The 18,187-nt window shown below is 40.2% G+C and overlaps 2 protein-coding genes across 3 annotated transcripts; both read right to left on the bottom strand.

Annotated features, from left to right (window-relative positions):
* Nucleotides 1-3,592: 3,592 nt before the first annotated feature.
* On the bottom strand, nt 3,593-8,427 carry decr2 (2,4-dienoyl CoA reductase 2, peroxisomal). 2 transcript variants are annotated; one of them, XM_062442187.1, is made up of 10 exons: nt 8,284-8,427; nt 7,324-7,425; nt 7,169-7,237; nt 6,208-6,259; nt 5,978-6,113; nt 5,380-5,504; nt 4,694-4,787; nt 4,512-4,616; nt 4,143-4,392; nt 3,593-3,937 (listed from the first exon to the last, which is right to left on the bottom strand). In XM_062442187.1, the coding sequence occupies exons 2-9, from the start codon at nt 7,422-7,424 to the stop codon at nt 4,175-4,177; spliced, it is 900 nt and encodes a 299-aa protein (XP_062298171.1). In that variant the 5' UTR covers nt 7,425; nt 8,284-8,427; the 3' UTR covers nt 3,593-3,937; nt 4,143-4,174. The 2 variants fall into 2 exon arrangements, with proteins under 2 accessions (XP_062298171.1, XP_062298170.1); XM_062442186.1 differs by having other exon boundaries at nt 4,204-4,392.
* A 1,620-nt stretch (nt 8,428-10,047) lies between these two features.
* On the bottom strand, nt 10,048-14,650 carry LOC134003067 (retinol dehydrogenase 13-like). The gene is made up of 7 exons (XM_062442185.1): nt 14,489-14,650; nt 12,730-12,848; nt 12,488-12,643; nt 12,263-12,367; nt 11,887-12,099; nt 11,582-11,683; nt 10,048-10,616 (listed from the first exon to the last, which is right to left on the bottom strand). The coding sequence occupies exons 1-7, from the start codon at nt 14,551-14,553 to the stop codon at nt 10,324-10,326; spliced, it is 1,053 nt and encodes a 350-aa protein (XP_062298169.1). The 5' UTR covers nt 14,554-14,650; the 3' UTR covers nt 10,048-10,323.
* Nucleotides 14,651-18,187: the final 3,537 nt, after the last annotated feature.

Genomic DNA, 18,187 nt, shown 5'->3' with positions numbered 1-18,187 from the left:
GGAGAAGAGCTGCTCAACTCTTGGACTGAAAAATCAAAAGGAGCCACTTCATGACAGTCTGCTCCTTGGAGCTGGTTAATGTCCGTCAGCCTCTCCTCTTCCCTATGTTCAGTTGTCGGGTCGGGAACGCTTTCATTCTGTACACGCTCCAGTGGTTTCATGTCCCAAGTTTCCTCATCAGTGGCTAAACACAGATCCAAAGCCATTGCTTCATTCCCCTGATTTTTGGCTTCAGAGCTAATTTTATCTTCCATCAAATCCTCAGACTCATTCTCCACAGAGTTGCTCTCACTGGTGTAATCACCCTGATTGGAGACATCTTCAGTCAGAGGCACCGTCAGCACTGAAGGTTCAGCTGACAAACTAAGAGCAAAGGAGTCAGTCTCACCTTGTTGCTCTGAAGTCAGATTTCGAATTACAGTGGTTCCTGCATGTTCCACCTCCGACTCCTCTGTTGATAAATCTAATGGCGCACTTGTGCAGATAACAGAGGCAGGACCAGCAGGACACAGGCTCAGACTGCTATCACAATCAGGAACCTCTAAATCCAACAAAGGCACAAATCCTTCAATACACTCCAGTGGCGTGCTGATGTGGTTATGTGGGAGGCAGCTCTCAGGTAAACCTTGCAGGGTAGAGCTACCGGTTAAAGGTAGAGCAGTCACTTGATCAGGGAATAAACCTTTGTCTCCAGTTTCAGGTGACAAAGTCTCCATGCTCTGGGCGGGAGGGGGACCTGCCTGCTCCTCCTGTGACAGGTCTACCAGCTCCTCACTGACACCCTGTGGGTTCAACTCACATGAAGACTCTGAGGTGAGACAAGATGGTTCACTTGAGAGGAGATCTACCAGTAAAAATGGATCCCCAGGGTTTGTCTCGGAATTCCTCTCGGGGATCTTTGATGGAGAAGACGTTTCACTGAGGCTGATTAGCTCAGCCTCACCACTGAGTGCATTTGAGCCCTCAGGAGAGGCCTCTTGTGTTAGACTCAGTTCCTCAAAGGCAAAGCTTTTCCCAACCACATCAGTGAGGTTAGGAGAAAATAACCATGACAGAGTAAAATCACTGATTTCATCATGTCCTTCATTTTTTTCTGTGATAGACACGTCCTCTATATGTGTACTATGGAGAGAAGCTTGTGGATTAGTGGATTGATCTTCCTCAAACAGCACATCTCCACAAGAAAAATCACAGATATTTATAAGGTTGTCCAACTCTACCGACTTGCCCTGGAAAACATCTCCCTCGTCAGTATGTTGAGATGTGTGATCGTGGTCACTGTTTCTGAAATCCAAACCTGTCTGACCAGTTTTGTTTTGACACAGCACACCTCCATTGTCTGAATCCAGTGTGAGAAATCCCAGAGGAAATGGCTGTTCTGACTCCCACTGAGTGTGCCCCAAAGGGCCAGACAGTACCGTTGGCTCCATTTATATCGGCTATTCCCCTTTGCAAACTCGAAAGAGCCAGTGAAGTCTTAGCTCTCTGCTGCTGTCAAGATCCAGCTCTTCAATTTTAATGTCATGTTTTTAAATGACACTAAACAGCTCTACTGAAATCTTGAAATGAATGTGAGTGACTCCTACAAGCATTGTCTATCTCTGAGATTTAAAAGATGCTGGCAGGCATTGTAAATTTGATAAATGTTAGGTTAAGTTGTAGAAGGGGTAGTTTTCAGAAGGTAGGCGAGTTTAGAAAAAACTTAGTGGTACAGCGGATGAAGAAATAGTGCGCAGTACACGCGTTGGTTGTTTTCACTTCAATTGTTCTCATCCACATCTCAACAAAAAAATGTTACCTAAATCCTAAATTCATATTAACTTCTTAGTCTCATTGAAAATCCTACTGATGTAAATCTGATTTTCACTCACTATGTCCCTTTCAGTCATGGCAGGTCCACTCCTGGTTGTTGCCAAACGTTTCAGCTTCAGCACATCCAGCGTCAACATGCTTTCACTTCGGCCTGAATGCTGACCACCGAGCGACATAACGTCTCAGGACTGAAGTGACAAACACGGCCGACGGCATCTCTGCTCGGGGAGCCAGTTTGAAACGATACGAAAATCAACGCGTTCAAGTCGCCAGTGTTTGTCAACATTAGCTTTCTTAACCGATTAACTCATCCTGGCCATCGTTAAGCTAATTTGCTGAGCTGCGAGGAAAACAACCGAGAGAGCAGCGACGTCACACGAACCTCATCTCTCTTAAATTTGTAACGCTGAACCTGTCATTAAAAGGAAGCTCATTACCTCAAAATAACACACCGCCTGTAACGGGTCTATCCTCAAATGAATTTATGCTAGCGACTAACATTAACTCCTCCTTCGAGCATCCCACTTCTTTCCTGCCATTGGCCAGGGAATCTGCTAACCGACTAGCTAGCCAAATTAGCCTATTAGCTAGCCAACACGCCAAACAGTCCGCCGTTTGCCCCTTTCAATGAAATTAAACCCGGTGTTAGCGTCTATATTCCACGGTTTAAAAGGTCATTGCGGATATTTCTTGCCTCTGCAATAGTCCAGGATTTATATCTGCATTTGCGGTTTTTCCAGCAGCAATCCACCTGTGTCAGTCACAAGACAGGCCAGACGAGTGACGCGACCGAAAACCTTTTATTCCTCTTCAAAATCTTCACTTATTCTCTTCTCATAAAACACACACACACCAGCTGCCTCTGCGGCCCTCGTCGAGAGCCTCGCCGAAACGGAAAAAGGTGTTAAACGAGGCGAAAAAGTTCCATCATTTGGCAGTCACTCCACCGATGTTGATCACAGACACCGAAAGCTCTCGCATCAGCATCAGCAGTGTCCCATCCTCCTCCTCCCCCTGCTCCTCATCCTCCTCCTCCTCCTTCCAGCCGCATACACACCACTGACGTTTCACGCAAGCGTACAAAACACCCCGCAGTATCATTGGCTTTATAACAGCTCTCAGTCGATATTTGTGCACAAAAAAGAAATAACCTGCACTTATGTGTCGGGGACAGTATTATATATTTAAAATGTAACACATCCACAGTTTAAAGTTCAGGGTGAGGTAGAGAGACTCTCAGCTGACAGGTGGAGGTGTCTTGCTCAGTGACACTTCAGCGGGGTGGATGCTGAAATCCACCAATTGCAGGGCTCAACAGTTTGGTATAAAATAACATAGCCTATAAAACAATAATAAATAACATGGTGTGACATTTATCATTTTGAGAAAATAGTAATTCAGTCTGATTTACAGTACAATACAGTACAATATTTTCTTCACCAATTGTTTCATTTGTAGCATTTTCTGATGCCTGGAAATTTAAAGTGTCCAATATTTCACAAGAAAAATTAAAACAAATGAAGAAAATCAGAAAAATAACATTAAGAGTAATAATAAAAACATGGATACTTTAATCTATCTGTCTTACATTCAAAACAGTCTTTTCCATTTTATAGGTGCAATCCAACCTTCAGCAATCAAGGAAATGCTGTTGTATCATTGCATATAGATAATTCTACCAGTCAAACAGCACATGCAGGTCCAGAGGAAGACTGCTGTTCAGGTAAAAGCAAATAACAAACCACTTTTGAAAGTTAAAAAAACAAAAACGGAGTCACCATTAACTGTAATTATAAAAGTTTTATTAATAGGTAGGTAATGAAAAATCACACAAAATGACTGTACATGAAATTCATGATGACAGTTAACAGCACTGTAAGGGGTGAAAAGTCCCTGATTTCTTATATCATTTGATCCATTACTAAAATACATATAACATTTTAGATTTGTTGTACAGTAAGTATAAGGTGTTAGTGTTCAGCTCCTCCACTCAGTCTCAAACATTAGGCAGCAATGGTTTAGACAAACCACAAATACTGTGCATGCAGCATCAATGCTACAGATGGCTCGTAAATGATTCTTTTCAGCGTTTACTTGTCTCTTTTCTTTTCTGATGACCAATAACCTGAAAGAAAATAAGAGAAAGTTAATTAATATGGATCATGCTGCATTCCTGTCATGTAAACAATCTATTTACCACTCTACTGAGGCACAGTTAATCAAGTATAATTCAGTCTCATTACAATATGAATAGGGGTGACAAAATAAACTTCATTTTCAGTCACACTATGGTTCCACACGGCCCTCAAGCTGCACCTCCTCCTACACACCTGTGTCAGGAGGAAGACAGGAGAGCCCTTGTTCAGAGTTTAGCGGATTTAGAGGCTATACCCAACAGCATGGAGACGTCATTAGCTGATGTCAGCCATGCCCCGCCGTCCGCCACCAAGATAGCTCCAGTCACGTAGGAGGAGACCCGGCTTGCCAAGAAAAGAGTGCAGTGGGCCATCTCTGTCTTGTTGCCTGCTCGCTGCAAAGGAATGGACTGGAACGCACCAGCAGCCTCCCCTCTCGGGCCACCTGAGAGATTTAAAAAGGGAAAACTCCATGCTCAGATACCCCAAACACTTTTATACTTTACCTATTTAATCATCATCATTTTAAAGAGTGGCAATGTGTAAGAGTTCTGATATCTTTACCTAGTCTGCGGTAGCCCTCTGTGCCAGAGATAGGACCTGGAGCCACAGTATTGACTCTCACCCCACTGGGCCCCCATTCCACAGCCAGGTGCTTGGTCATGGCATCTGGGAAAAGGACAGGGAGCATAGAGTCATAAGATTCTTGTGTTGTTAGCAAAAAATAACACTAAAAATGCTCTTACCATTTGCAGCCTTGGCAGATCCAGCATGCACCTGGAGGGCCTGTCCCTTGTATCCAAGTGTTGCAGAGATGTTCACAATGTTGCCACCATGATCCTGCACACAAAAATGACACAAGACTCAAAATAAAGCCAGTAAGTAAATAGTTAAATCAGCTTCAGACAGCAGTTTAAATCTGTGATGTTTGCTGCCCTCTTTTGGTGACCAGAGTGAATTGCAAAGAGTAAGATCAGTGCAGGCGCTAAATGCAGAGATCCAAGAGGAGCTTCCTGTTGAGCTGTAATACATCACAATACAAACTGTTATACTATACTACATACTGTTATACTACTACCTTGATATTTGTTTTTTTGTTTTTTGGGGGTATATGTGCATGTTATCTTTATTCCCTTGAAGGTCTTATACTGGTTTTAACCTTTAAAACCTCTATTAAACCGTTCAAAATAGTGTCTGAAGTTATAATTCTAAGTGGTTTTGTTTGAAAATATAATATGAGCAAAATAAGTCAGAACATATGAAGACCCAGTGAATCACTGAGTCATTAGTCGTGATTAATAACCTCAATATTTCCCAGCAGATTCAGTATTCTCATTTTTTCAGCATGAAGTAATAAACAATTTAATTATAGCTTTTTACCATGGATGTAAGGGCTATCCCATCAGAGAGGCAGACAGAAGAGGAACTATACCTTGAACCACTTGTCATAAACCACTTTGCTGGTGTTGAATGTGCCCATTGTGTCAATCTCCATAACTGTCTTGAAGGCATTGAAGGAAAGTGCACTAGCTGGGCAGAGGAAGTTTCCAGCAGCATCTATCAAACACAGTATAGTGAAAGTCCTGAGACACATACGCCAGAACAAAAAAGCAAAAGTGTGGAATACTGATCATTAATGTTTTATAAATGCTTCAGTAAAGCTATGAATGCATTCATTATGTGGTGCATTAATGAAGTGCTAATCCCCTTACGTTGGTGATCTGTATCTGATATGATAAAACTAATAGGCCTGGGGACTTGCAGTGTAAAGATAGAAGATTAAGATAGATGCTGCACCAGAAAAGTTGATGATTAAGCCAAAACCTTTCACACTTGACCGTTGTTCAAAGTACATTTGCACACATTCATCCTACAGAAAGCTTAAAATGTACTCGAGTATGACTTTTTCCTGGCAGGATATAATATATAATGGAGAAGACTGAGTGAGTGAGGGCATCGCTGCTCCCAACACAAACTCACTGATCATCAGCACAATCTTTTTTCAGGCTTTTGCAGAAGACGTCACATACTGTTAACAAGGATGTCTATGCGGCCAAACTCTTTCAGAGTCTCATCCACAGCAGCTGCGATGCTCTCAGGTTGCCTCACATCTAAACACAAAGGGAGACAGCGGCGTCCTGAAACAGCAGACAGCTTTTTAGCCACCTGGGGAGACACACAATCATATTACATGAGAACCACAAATTGACATTCAGTTATCTTTAAAGACTGTGTGGACACATTATGCAAAAGGAATAACCTCTTTCAGCTTGTCCAAGTTCCTGCTGGCAATCACTGTGTCGCAGCCATGCCTGAAGAAGAGAGAAAAGAAAGACATATAAAAACATGGAGAGTAAAATAAATAAACAGAAAGAGCAGGTGCATTGGGTTGATAAGGGCATGAGTATGTAATCCCTGCATATGATGAGGCACATGAGAAGACATTTATGATGCAAAATCATGAGACAGGAGGAAACTAATGCAAAGTTAAAAATGTGATGCATTTTGTGCATTTAATTACAATGAATGCAAAGTCATTAAACAGAAGGTAAAAGGTCACAGACACATATAGTGAGAGAGATAAAGTTACAAGGTGTGGCGCTGATTTTAATCAAAGTTGCACTAATTCTGTCACATGGGTAAATTATTGAACTATTTCAACTTTGTCACACAAACACAAGCAAATGATGTAAGTCTGACTGTCAGATAACACAACTACAAGGTTTAAAGTGCACCTGCATGCTAGCTCTGTCACACATGTTACTGATTTAGACAATTGAACAAAAGGCCAATAATATCACACCAATGTCACATCTTGAGGGACCTGAACATGCCAAGTTGTGACAACTACATTGCATTTGCCAATCTTATCTGCAAGTACATGGTCAAGCTCCTCAGGCTCTTTGCAAAATGGTCGGACTGCTACAGGCCCCTTTGGATTGTCCATTATGAATAACACTGCAGAGAACTGTAAAGTATCATACTGGAATACATCCTTTGGTTAGGCGTCCTTTTCTATAAAGGGAGCTAACACAATGTGAATGTGCTGTCTACTGAACTCAAAACTGACCACAATTGTCAATATTTTAAAAGTAAATTTCAGCTATTTTAAATGTCAGTCAATCATGTGGTCATGTGTAAGGATGGCGAAAATGTATTTATATCTGTGAAAAGAATTAAATGTAACTATTACGGAGAAACAAGCATGCAATCTCTCTCACCTCATGAAGATTTCAGCTATCCTGAGTCCAATTCCAGATCCACCCCCTGTGATTAATGCAACCTGATCTCTGAAAAATAAAGTGCAAATCCTCATAGTACACTTCATATAGTTGCTACATTGCATTTACAAAAAAAAAGTAAAGAGTGCGCTTACTTGAGTAAATCTGGACTGTAGATGTGTGTGTATGAAGTCAGGCAGTCATCTGTACCGACATCTTCGGGCAGCAGCTCTCCCTTTCTCTGCGGCTCTGCCATGCTGATAAATAATGCATATAAAAATAACTGCAATCACGCTGGCATCATCAAATACCAAAAAGGAGTAAATGAGTGGCCTTTAAAGGCAGGATTTGCTGAATAATAACAGCACTGCCAGGAGAATACAACCATCCTTTACAGCATTTTGATTGAGATGATGATTGTTCTTAGGGCTGCAATGATTTGTCGACTAATCAATTAGTCGAAAGAGAAAAAAAAAAATCTGTAACTATTTGGATGACTGAATTGAGTCATTTTTTAAGCAAAAGTTCTGAACATGTTTAGCATGTTTCGGACTCTAAAATGTGATTTCTTAGTTATAAATGCTGGTAAACTCTTAATCTTTGAGTTGTGGACTATTGATCACATAAATCAAGACATCTCAGGAAGGTCACCTCTGACTCTGGCAACTAATAACTTCTAGATAATTATCAGTAAAGAAAATAATCATTAGATTTATTATTTATAACCCATTATCAGATCTGTGCGCACATGCTGTCATGATTTTTGACCTATCCTCTGTCACATTAGACAAAGTTAACTGTTACAATATAACAGCAACAGTGTATAATCAAAGTGAATGTTAATTAGCACTATACATATATGTCAGCTGTATCATATGTGGCTGAAAGAGACTTTGATTTAGATATTTACTTGACAACAGTCAATTATGGCCTTACAACTTCAACACATTACAGGGCTTATGTGGGCTGTCTCCGTTTTGATTTTGTCTATCCCTGTTAACAAACTCAAGTTTGTATTCAGCAAATAGTCAGTAGCATTTAGCTGTCAGGACTGTGCAGTGAAGTTCAGTTGACATGTAACCTTGTTTGTTAGCTAGTTGTTTCTGTCGAGTTACCTGTTGAAGAAAACACGTCCAACTCCTCTATGGTGAAAAACGAACCGCAGACAAAGCACTCTACTAAGACTAAAAATGCAGTTTGACGTTTATTGCTCACTAGCTGCTTCTGTCAGTAGGAACTATTTGTACCTTGGACGCTTGGTTTTCTGTCTTTCAGTGGTGCATTATGGGCAATGAAGTCCGTCAGGGGTGCATTCAAGAGCACACAGGCTTGTCGTTTGTCTCTTAAATGCGCAACACATTTATGGTTTAATGAAGACACAACACTACTACTACTATAACTAGGCTACTACTAATGATCATAATAATAATGGGAAGAACACACAAGTAAAAAAGTTAGATTCAGAATATTGCACTAACTTTAGAGGTCAGGATTTCTTCAAAGCATGCCAGAAAAACAAACCATATCAGACAATAAAAAGCTTTAGGGACTGTCAGGTCTTTGTTAGTCTTGGGAGCAAAGGAAAATCCAGTGATTATGTTGCTCATCTCCAATAACCTTTAGCTCCTAAGATGGCACCAGCGAGGCTCCCCGCTCGTAAACCAAGTCTGAATTAAACAATCCAGGGTGTTCCATTTCAGGGTCGATGCTGATCAGTGTGCATTAGTGCAGAGAGTGGTATTATTGATCTGTACTTGGGATTTACTGTTGGAAAAAAGCCCTGTGAAATGGATCTCCTCAAATACTTTTGGGATGGATCTTCTCCTCTGCACTTAGGCTGCATGTCTGCAGATACATGTCCCAGAAGAGCAGAAATGTAAAATGAGAGCTTTTGTAACTTAATTAGTTTTTCAAGAGGCATGAGTAGCCTAAACAAGGGCAAAAACAGAAGTGCACAAGAACAAAATGCATTAAAATAAGTGATAATGGATGCTAAAGCTTTTTAAACATTATTTTTGGCACAGTGTTGCTGAGTTTTTCAAAGCATAGTCTTCTTTTTAAACTTTGTTCAGTGTGTTTTTCCTACATTCTTTCAATTATTTTTTTATTACATTAGTATAACATTGTGCGGAAAAACATTTTAAGCATCTGCTTTAATGTTGTGCTTGTAAATTCAGATTTATTTGCAGTGCTCAATACAGTGAAGTGTGGTTTGCATCAGATTACCATGCAACACAGCTCTCTCAGAAAAAGATGATGCTTGTGGGATGGATTACCTAAATCCAGGAAGTTCTACATTACTACAAATTGATGTTCAGACCATGAACACAAACAAAGGCAATGGCTTCAAAGATGGGAAAACACATAAAAAATGTAAAACATAACTGCACATGCAGTAAAAAAAAGTGTGTGAAAGTGCAGTAATGTTTACACGATCTGTACGGGAAAAAAAGGAAAAATGCTTAACTATTGATGTTTTCATGATTTGCTCCCATGTACCTTTAAATGTAGCTTTTAACTTCAATTTGACAGCCAGATGGCGCTATCTGCCTTCCTCAGATAAAACCATTTGCAGTAGTCTCAATGTGAACTTGCTGTACCTCATCTTCCTGCTGTCTCTGTGTGAGAGAAAGCAGACTAAATACTGTCTGTCTGTGCTTATGTGTAATGTGATTTTAGGGGTGAAAGCTTTCAGCAGGGATGATAACCAAAAGGTAGCGATACTGCAAGGAAGAACATTTTGACTCCATAAGAAAAGGTTAAAATATTTGTGCTATGGTGGAGATTTTTAATTTTCAGCTGTTTTGATTTCTGTTTTATCTACTTTCAGATAAGATGGTGCCACACACAGATTTTAATACATTTCAATCTTTGCCAGCACTTTATTTTTTCAGTTCATTCAAATTTTCATTTATGTTTGTGTCAATGCACATAACTTAAAAAAAGACACCACTGTCAAAGGCTGCTGTTATCCTGATGCAGGAACATACAGGCATGTACAAAAGACTGCTATTATACAGTAAACCAGAATCACAGACTCAGACAGTTGATTGTTCTTATGAGGCTGGCACAGTTCAAGCAATAAAGGTTTATCATTTCCTGCTGACCCAGAGGCCAGAGCAAACCTACAGCCCTGAATCTCTGTCAGCGGCTCCTCAGCTCTGTCCGTGTGTCTGTGCACAGTCTGTCTGTTCAGCTTTGCTCTGGACTTCTGCTGGTGGGTTTGACTCGCTGGACTGTCCCTCCTCCTCCAGACCCACCAGCCTGCTGCTAATGTCCCACAGCCTGCGAGCCGTCTCGTCATCCAGAGCCTGGGGCGCTGGCTCCTTTTCTGTCAAGACATCATAGTACCGTCCTGTCACCCCCTCCATCTCCTCGGCCACGGCCAGATAGACGATTGGCTGAGCCCCGAGCTCTGGGCTCTTCACCAACAGGGAGAAAAAGGGACCTGTAGTGGGGTGGTGGAGGCCACAGTAAGGTTTGATGCTTTAAACTCAGATGGGATACCACAGTTTGATCTATTTTATGAAGCCAATCAGAATGCCAAGTGTTTCATTGAATAAATTAGAAGATGTCAAGAAGCAATCCAAATATTAATCGGATTCATGCTGTTTTCTGTGGATTACAACGAAATGAAACACTTACATGAATGAGTGCGTCAGTTACATTTATTCATATCCAAATCTGACACAAGCTACATTGTGGATTTTTATATCTTCTTCATTGATTGTAAATTATCTCAATACCAAATACTTTTCCTCATAGAGGAAGTTGTTTATGACCTAAGAGTGCATGTAATTGAAAATATTCACTGCAGATTAAAAACAAAACAGAAACAAATTCATCAGCTGATAGCAGCTGATTGCCGCTAGCAAAGCACAGAGAGGCTGCATCAGCAGCATCACTGGAACCTGTGCTGTAATGTACTTTCAGTTAAGATTTCAGAGGTTTTATTTGAACTGTAATATATATTTTTAAAGGGGTGATTGAGGTGATGTGGAACCTTGTAACTCCGCAGGTAACCTTGTTACATTGATTTTCTTTTAACCTCAGTTTAAATATTACATGCTACTGCACTGGTGGATAAAAATCGCTGAGAATCTTTTAATTTAAGAAGCCTAAAACCAAGAGGCTTACATAAGATCAGAAATCAGTTACAAAGCTAGATTCAATGCATTTTTCTCTCAGTTGTAGAAGTATAAAGCTGAAATATTTGTTGAGGTCATTTATGTTTAATTCATGCTTATTTATACAGTACAGAACAAGTAGATAAGTGTAGACAATTCACTTAGCAGACTAATGCCACATAACAGAGCTTATACAGAGCTAATTGCTGCATATGCAGAATAAACAGAACCCGACTGGGTTTATTGATTTCTCTAAATTCAGAATTCAAGGAAGCAGGATACTCACTGAGCATAGTGCTTGAGAACCTTGATTGGTGCATACCAGTGTGCCTCCCAAGCTCCGTGGCAACAACACCTGGGTGCAATGCATTCGCTGTGACTCCTGTGCCTGTAACACACACACACACACACACACACACACACACACACACACACACACACACACACACACACACACACACACACACACACACACACACACACAGAGGCAGCATTGTTAAAAATATACATCCACTGGCCAGTTACAAAAAAGAACATAGGCCGTACTCCCTCCTACACATGCCCACATATGCAACAGCCACTAGAACTTGCCTTGTAATCGCTTGGCGAGCTCTCTGGTGAACAGAACATTGGCAAGCTTGCTCTGACAGTACGCCTGCTTGGTATCAAACTTCTTCTTCTCCCAGTTCAAGTCCTCGAAGTCAATCTTTCCAACGATGTGGGCGAGTGAGGCCAGGCTGATCACTCTGCTGGGGGCGGACTCTTTCAACTTATCCAGCAGAAGATTTGTCAACAAGAAGTGGCCTGGAGGTAGACAGAAACTGTCGAAATCAGGTAATGATGGAAGAAGGGAAGGTTCACTTGAATGTGAGAGTTTTTTTTTTCTTTCGCAGAGTTCAGGAAAAAATGCACCACTTTTTCAGAAAAGAATGAACAGTAACTTCGTTTAATAGTAAGTAATAAGTACCTAAGTGGTTAACTCCAAACTGCATGTCGAAGCCATCTTCTGTTTTCCAAGCTGGACATCTCATGACCCCTGCATTGTTTATTAGTACGTCCACATGCGGCTCCTCTGCAAAGCAAAAAATAATATTCAAGAAACTGTTGCAGAGCGTGCTTTATTTCTACTATCAAACACACGACTGTAGACGCAACATTAATGTCAGCAGGTGATATGTTTTTGTTTTCTCACCTTGTTTGATTCTCTCTGCAAACTCTCGGATGGATTTCACAGAGGACAGGTCCAGCTGAAGTGCGTTAACGTGGGGGTTTAGGGTATTCCCACGGATTTCCATTGCAGCCGCCTCACACTTCTCCATGTCCCGACATCCCATAATGATCCGACCCCCTGACGATGTGGGGAAGGGAAAAGCAGTGTGTCAGAGGGAAAAAAACACATCATATCTTCACAGAGTGACATCTTTTTTTTCACACCTCTCTTGGCCAGTTCTAGGGCTGTCCCTTTGCCGATGCCTGTGTTAGCTCCTGTTATAACCACAGTCTTCCCTTTAATGTTAGCCTTACTAGGACAGCGACCTCCAGTTATATGGTTCCTGTTAGGGGGAAAAAAAAAAAATTTAGTTTCACTTTGCTGAAAGACCTGATAGCAAAAATAACACATTCTTCCACCTAGTTACACTTTTTTGTTAATTTTCTACCGTACCTGGTACCTAAACACCAGTCCTCAAACCTCAATTGCCAATGAATCAGTAAATGCTTTTATTCTAGAAGATGTCTGTATTTTACAGAGCTCCTGTTACACAACACTGTTTATCCTAAAGACACACACACACACACACACACACATACACACACGCACACACACATTTCTTGTCCAGGTTCTGAGTTCAAAACAATTCTCTTTTCAAAATCTCTTTTTGGCTTGTTATTACGTTGAGAAAAAGTTCAATGTTTAAAGACAAACGTGGGTCTTTATCAGGTACAGAGGTTTCTCTCCTTGAGAAGCAGCCATCAGATATTCCATCAAAGGAATACTGTAAACGCATTGTACAAAGAGCGAGGGGAACGAAGGGTTAATAGACGCTAAGCAGCACATTTTCTCAGGTTAATAGGAGGTTAACAGACCCTTTTCACAGCGGACATTTTGATTTGTTAAAGCAGGAAAAGATAATGATCCATTTGGGTGAGCCAATTCCACGTTCTGGTAATATGAATTCTCAATCGCTAACAAGGCTTACTGGGATAATTAGGCTAATCATGCAATGCAGCCATCATTAATGTTATTTTTTGCACCTGTGCTTTTTGCTGCTTTGACAAGTCAAATTGTCTGCTGTGAAAAGTGTCTATCCATACGGACTCCAGTTTTATGAAAATAAAATTTGCTCCTGTATAGTCTTGACTTGATCCCAATCTTTAAGACCTATGGTGCACTAAAGTACATTTGGTCCTGGACTTGACTTGAAGTTAACTGTCACACTGTGTTGTATGTCATTACATGAGCTACTTCATTCACAGTCACTTTAGGTGCTTTTATTACTAGACATGTTTTATGTGCTTTATTATCATGCTTTTACATGCATTTCTTTTTGTTTAAAATTATTATTATTAATAAATATGGTGCATGAGAGGAAAAAACTATGTCAGTTAAACAATGAGAATCACTGTAAAAACATAATAATGGTATAATCAACGTGCTGTGCATCTCAATGGATCAAAGGAATAACAACACATACTTTCTGCTATTTGAATGTGTTTTTATACCCAAATAATAAGTGAATACATTAGTTTTATATGTGTTATAAATGATGTTTTAATTTCTATCATGCTTTTTAGATAGTTGTAATATTCAGTTTTACATGTTTTAAATTTATTTTAATTTGATTGTTTGATAGTTATTATCCTCACATTTGTGTTTTTATTTAATTACTTAATTTTTCCTTGCTGCAATGTTATTTTCATTTCCTATAAAACACTGGTTTTGTCTGGTCTGGCTCTGGTTTGGTGCCATGCCTTCTTATGGAAGTATCATTTTTGTGGTGAGCAGTATGATGCATTCCAGCACATCAATAGTAAAGTTGTGAACACCTGTTGGACACAATGTCAGCATAAATTGAATAGTATGTGCTATGCAGTATGTGTTGCAGGACTATTCAGCATAAGCATACACTGTAAACTACACTGTACAGTTATATCACCATATCATATGTCACAATATATAAAGAGAGTGACTCACTTGAGTAAAACAGCGGCTCCAAAAACAGTTCCAAAAAAAGACACTGGTAAGATGTATCTACTCATTTCTGCAGAAAAACGCTGACGACAAAACAGAACATTCAAAATGTTTGAATACAGTCTGTACAGCTGATGTGACAGACTACACTACAGCACAAGGTTACCGTCGCTCGTTATTTGACGTCATCAATGAATTCTGACCTATCACGATGAGCCAAACGACAAATGGCATTGTGGGAAATGCAGTCCCTAGTTGATATTTCCCTCCAAACCATACTGCAACATAAACTAAAAATGTGCTACAGTTATTAGAGTGAGTGTTGACTCTTCTGGAAATCCCTGCATGAACTAGTTTGAGTTTTTTTTACCTTTTCATTGATAACATTTGCTTTTGTTAATGATTTATATGAAAGTGTTGTTGCAGTAGTTCAGGGAATAGCCTATTATTATACTTGTTAAACACACACGCCCTCATTATATTATTGTATTTATTTCATGTCTTTTCTTGATTTATACTGCCTACTCCATGGTTGCTTGTTGTATATTTGTGGATTACATGACTTGTGTATTTGTTTATAATACATAATGAAGTGAGATTCTCATTTCATAAGCCTCTGGGTTTTTTTCTAGATCTCACCTTCACAATTTGCTTCTTCTCTTTTGCTGTTATAATTCTGCTGCTTTGTTTTACTGTGCAATAGATCAATAATAATGAATAATGACAATAGATTAAAAGATTACATGTAGCTCATATAATGTGTTTTGTTATTATTTTTTTAATGGGACAGCCTACATAATAGTTCTGGAAAAGTCAGAGTAAACATAAAAATGCCAAGAGGAGAAAACTAAAAATTAGGATCCAAGGAGGAGATGAGGGTTTTTTTTTTTAAGAGGAACTACAGAAAGAAAGGGCTGTAAGGAGTGATATGATCGTGAGTTACTTGATCTATTTTGGCATGTTAAAAAAAGATGTGAAATTACTTCTGTTGTAATTGCAGTCGGAAATACGTAGTAAGACTGGAGAAGTGAAAGCAGCAGAAAGAGAGAAATAAAGTAAGAGATAGACACATGGCTTGTGTACAGAGTCAGAATCAGAGGTTTGGCAGCAAAGCTTTATACACCTGCATGCAAGACAACACTTATGCCATATCGCAATATTATGATATTCAAAATGATGATAGTCTCATATCAGGATGATATAATATCAATATATTGCAACGCCCCAGTTAGAAGGTGAAGTAAGCACTGTTAAAACCAACTACAAAGATTTTAAACCAGAGAGTTTTGAAAATAAAAGTTTCAAAGAATGTTGACAGGGAAAGATTTTCAGGCTAGATAGTGTTAACATGAGACACTGTTGAGGATTCTGAGTCCCAGCTGCAAGATATGATGCATCGCTAGGTGAAAAAAAACACTCACAAGTAAGACTGGGTAATATATCAGTTTTATATTAATACTGTGATATGAGAGTAGATATTGTCTGAGATTTTGGATATCCTGATATGGGTTAGGTGTTGTCTTTTCCTGGTTTCAAATGATGCATGACAGTAAAATGATGTCATTTTCTGAACTTTCCAGACTGTTCTAGCTGTTTTATTATTCACCTTTAGTCATTAGATCCATATTACTGTTGACTATTTACCCAAAATCTCGTTGGGTAAATATTTTGTGAAAGCACCAACAGTCTTCCCTACAATATTGTTGCAATATCACTATCAAGGTATTTGGTCAAAAATATTGTTATGTCTGATTTTGTTCAGCATTACTCACAAGATTAACTCATTAATCAAATAATTATGTATACCTAACAAGTCCAGTTGCTTTCTATTCAATTGCCCAGAGATAACTATGACCTGGATGAATGAGAACATTCACAGACAAATAACACATTAAACACCACATTTTCACAAGTCACAAGTGAGAGGGAACATTGATTTTTGTATTCACAGGAAGGAAATGTTCCATGAAAATGTTTGTTCTGTTTATTCCATTTATAATAATTGCAGTATCATAATTCTTGATGGTGTTGTATTTTATCCATACTCTGTTCAAATACCAGAGCGGGGTGATATAAAAGTTTAATCTAATTGTGGTCCATGAAGGGCATTTTAGTTCAAAAACTGGGCTCTGTGTGAATATTTCCCCACCATTACATTGCAGTATGTAGGGCAGCTAGGGCACACAGAGTAAACTCTGCAGGAAGATACAGTACATTTGAGTACAGAGAGAAAAACAAGGCCACCCCTTTGAAACTCAGAGGTGGAAAACTTGAGGTGACACACAAAAAGTAAAAACTAGGACGTGAGTCTGTTTCTGAAAAGGGAAGAGAGGAGGGGATGAGATGGGGCGGAGGAGCAGCCCTGCTCTATTTGTTCACAGCTCAGAGGTGTGTCCCCCTGGTGTGCTTGACCCCCAGCGCTCTCTGCTGTCAGCACACAGTGCTTGACCTACAGTATGATTTATGACAGCTACGTTCCCACGATAACCCTTGAGGAAACTCTTTGCCTCGCTGGCTGTTGGCCTGACTCTGCGGTGTGAGACACCTGGGTGTGAATATGGTGCTGAAGCTGCATCTACTTATAATGAACCTGTTTCCTCAACAAGGATAAAAGTCAGGGTGAAATGATTTTGTATCAGGAAAACAGGAAGATCATATTCCCATGTGCAGACGTTTTCCCCTAGGCTTCATTCCTCCTCCCTTGCTGATACTGAACTGCTTTAAAAAAGATTATATTTCACTCTCAGCCCAGATATGAGCCTGGCCTCCATCTCTTCGGTGGAAATCTTGGTTGTGAGAAAAGAGAAAGATAAATGCAGGAAAGAAAAACACTAATTAATAGACAAAGAAGTTGGTCATTGATATTCTTATTGTGTGGCATTTGGGATAAGATGACAGAAGGTAAGCACAAAAATATTTATAAAGGCACAAACCCATCAAGCCATTTTATTAGTGATCTTTGATGATGATGCACTAAGGTTATCCCCGTTATGTCAATGCTGTTTTCTCAGTCCAATCTGTTCAGGCTGGCAAACATGCCTGGCAGGAGGCCTGCTGTTAAACATGTACAGTAAAGGGGCGCTGCCAGGGCAGTGAATTAATTGAATGTCTTGCCTCGTTGTTACCTAATAAGGACAGTTGGCAAAGTCACCATGTGAAGTACTTGAGGCTATAAGCTGCTGAATTATGCAAGAGTGGGGCAGCTTGTTCCTTCAGAGCATGAATCAAAAACTAAAAGCTTATATGGACGCATTGAGGTTGGATGGTTTTGGGTGGATGAGCGGCCAGGCGCTAGGACCCGGGACACGTGAGCGTATTGGTTTGCCAGAGGGTGGAGACGGTGAACAATGAAGGAGCTGACTGGTAGGACCAGCAGAGGAGCAACATCTGAGACCCCCCCTACCCCCCATGAACCCCCCCACCCAACCCCCCCTCCTCATCCAAGGAATCCCGCTGGACCGACGGACTAGACACACTGATCGCCCAGCAGTGACTGCAACACCGAGCTGAGCTGAGAGGGAGTGGAAACATGAAGATTTGTCCATGCAGGCTGCAGACAGTGGAGGTTTTCTTAACCCCCGAATGAATGAGTTCTCCTCAGTGTGTATGTGTGTGCGGTGCTGAAGTGGGTCATGCGGACCACTGGAGGAGCGAAAGATAAACACACATCCTCTCCTCCCGGTGCTCGGCAGGTTGAGATGG

This window comes from Scomber scombrus, chromosome 21, assembly GCF_963691925.1.
Source record: "Scomber scombrus chromosome 21, fScoSco1.1, whole genome shotgun sequence".
In the NCBI taxonomy this organism is placed as follows: domain Eukaryota; kingdom Metazoa; phylum Chordata; class Actinopteri; order Scombriformes; family Scombridae; genus Scomber; species Scomber scombrus.
The sequence above is the reverse complement of the archived record's forward strand: the minus strand, read 5'-3'. Positions and strand labels throughout refer to the sequence as shown.

Excerpts from the sequence above, each read along its gene's own strand:
- LOC134003067 (XM_062442185.1), bottom strand. The coding sequence starts at position 14,553 with ATGAGTAGATACATCTTACCAGTGTCTTTTTTTGGAACTGTTTTTGGA. Across the intron at positions 12,644-12,729 it reads CCTAGAACTGGCCAAGAGAG|GGGGTCGGATCATTATGGGA; the intron begins GTGTGAAAAAAA and ends CCACATCGTCAG. Across the intron at positions 10,617-11,581 it reads GTTCTCAAGCACTATGCTCA|GTCCCTTTTTCTCCCTGTTG; the intron begins GTGAGTATCCTG and ends ACCCCACTACAG.
- decr2 (XM_062442186.1), bottom strand. The coding sequence starts at position 7,424 with ATGGCAGAGCCGCAGAGAAAGGGAGAGCTGCTGCCCGAAGATGTCGGT. Across the intron at positions 5,505-5,977 it reads CATAGACATCCTTGTTAACA|ATGCTGCTGGAAACTTCCTC; the intron begins GTATGTGACGTC and ends TGTGTTTGATAG. Across the intron at positions 4,788-5,379 it reads TTTATGACAAGTGGTTCAAG|GATCATGGTGGCAACATTGT; the intron begins GTATAGTTCCTC and ends TTTTGTGTGCAG.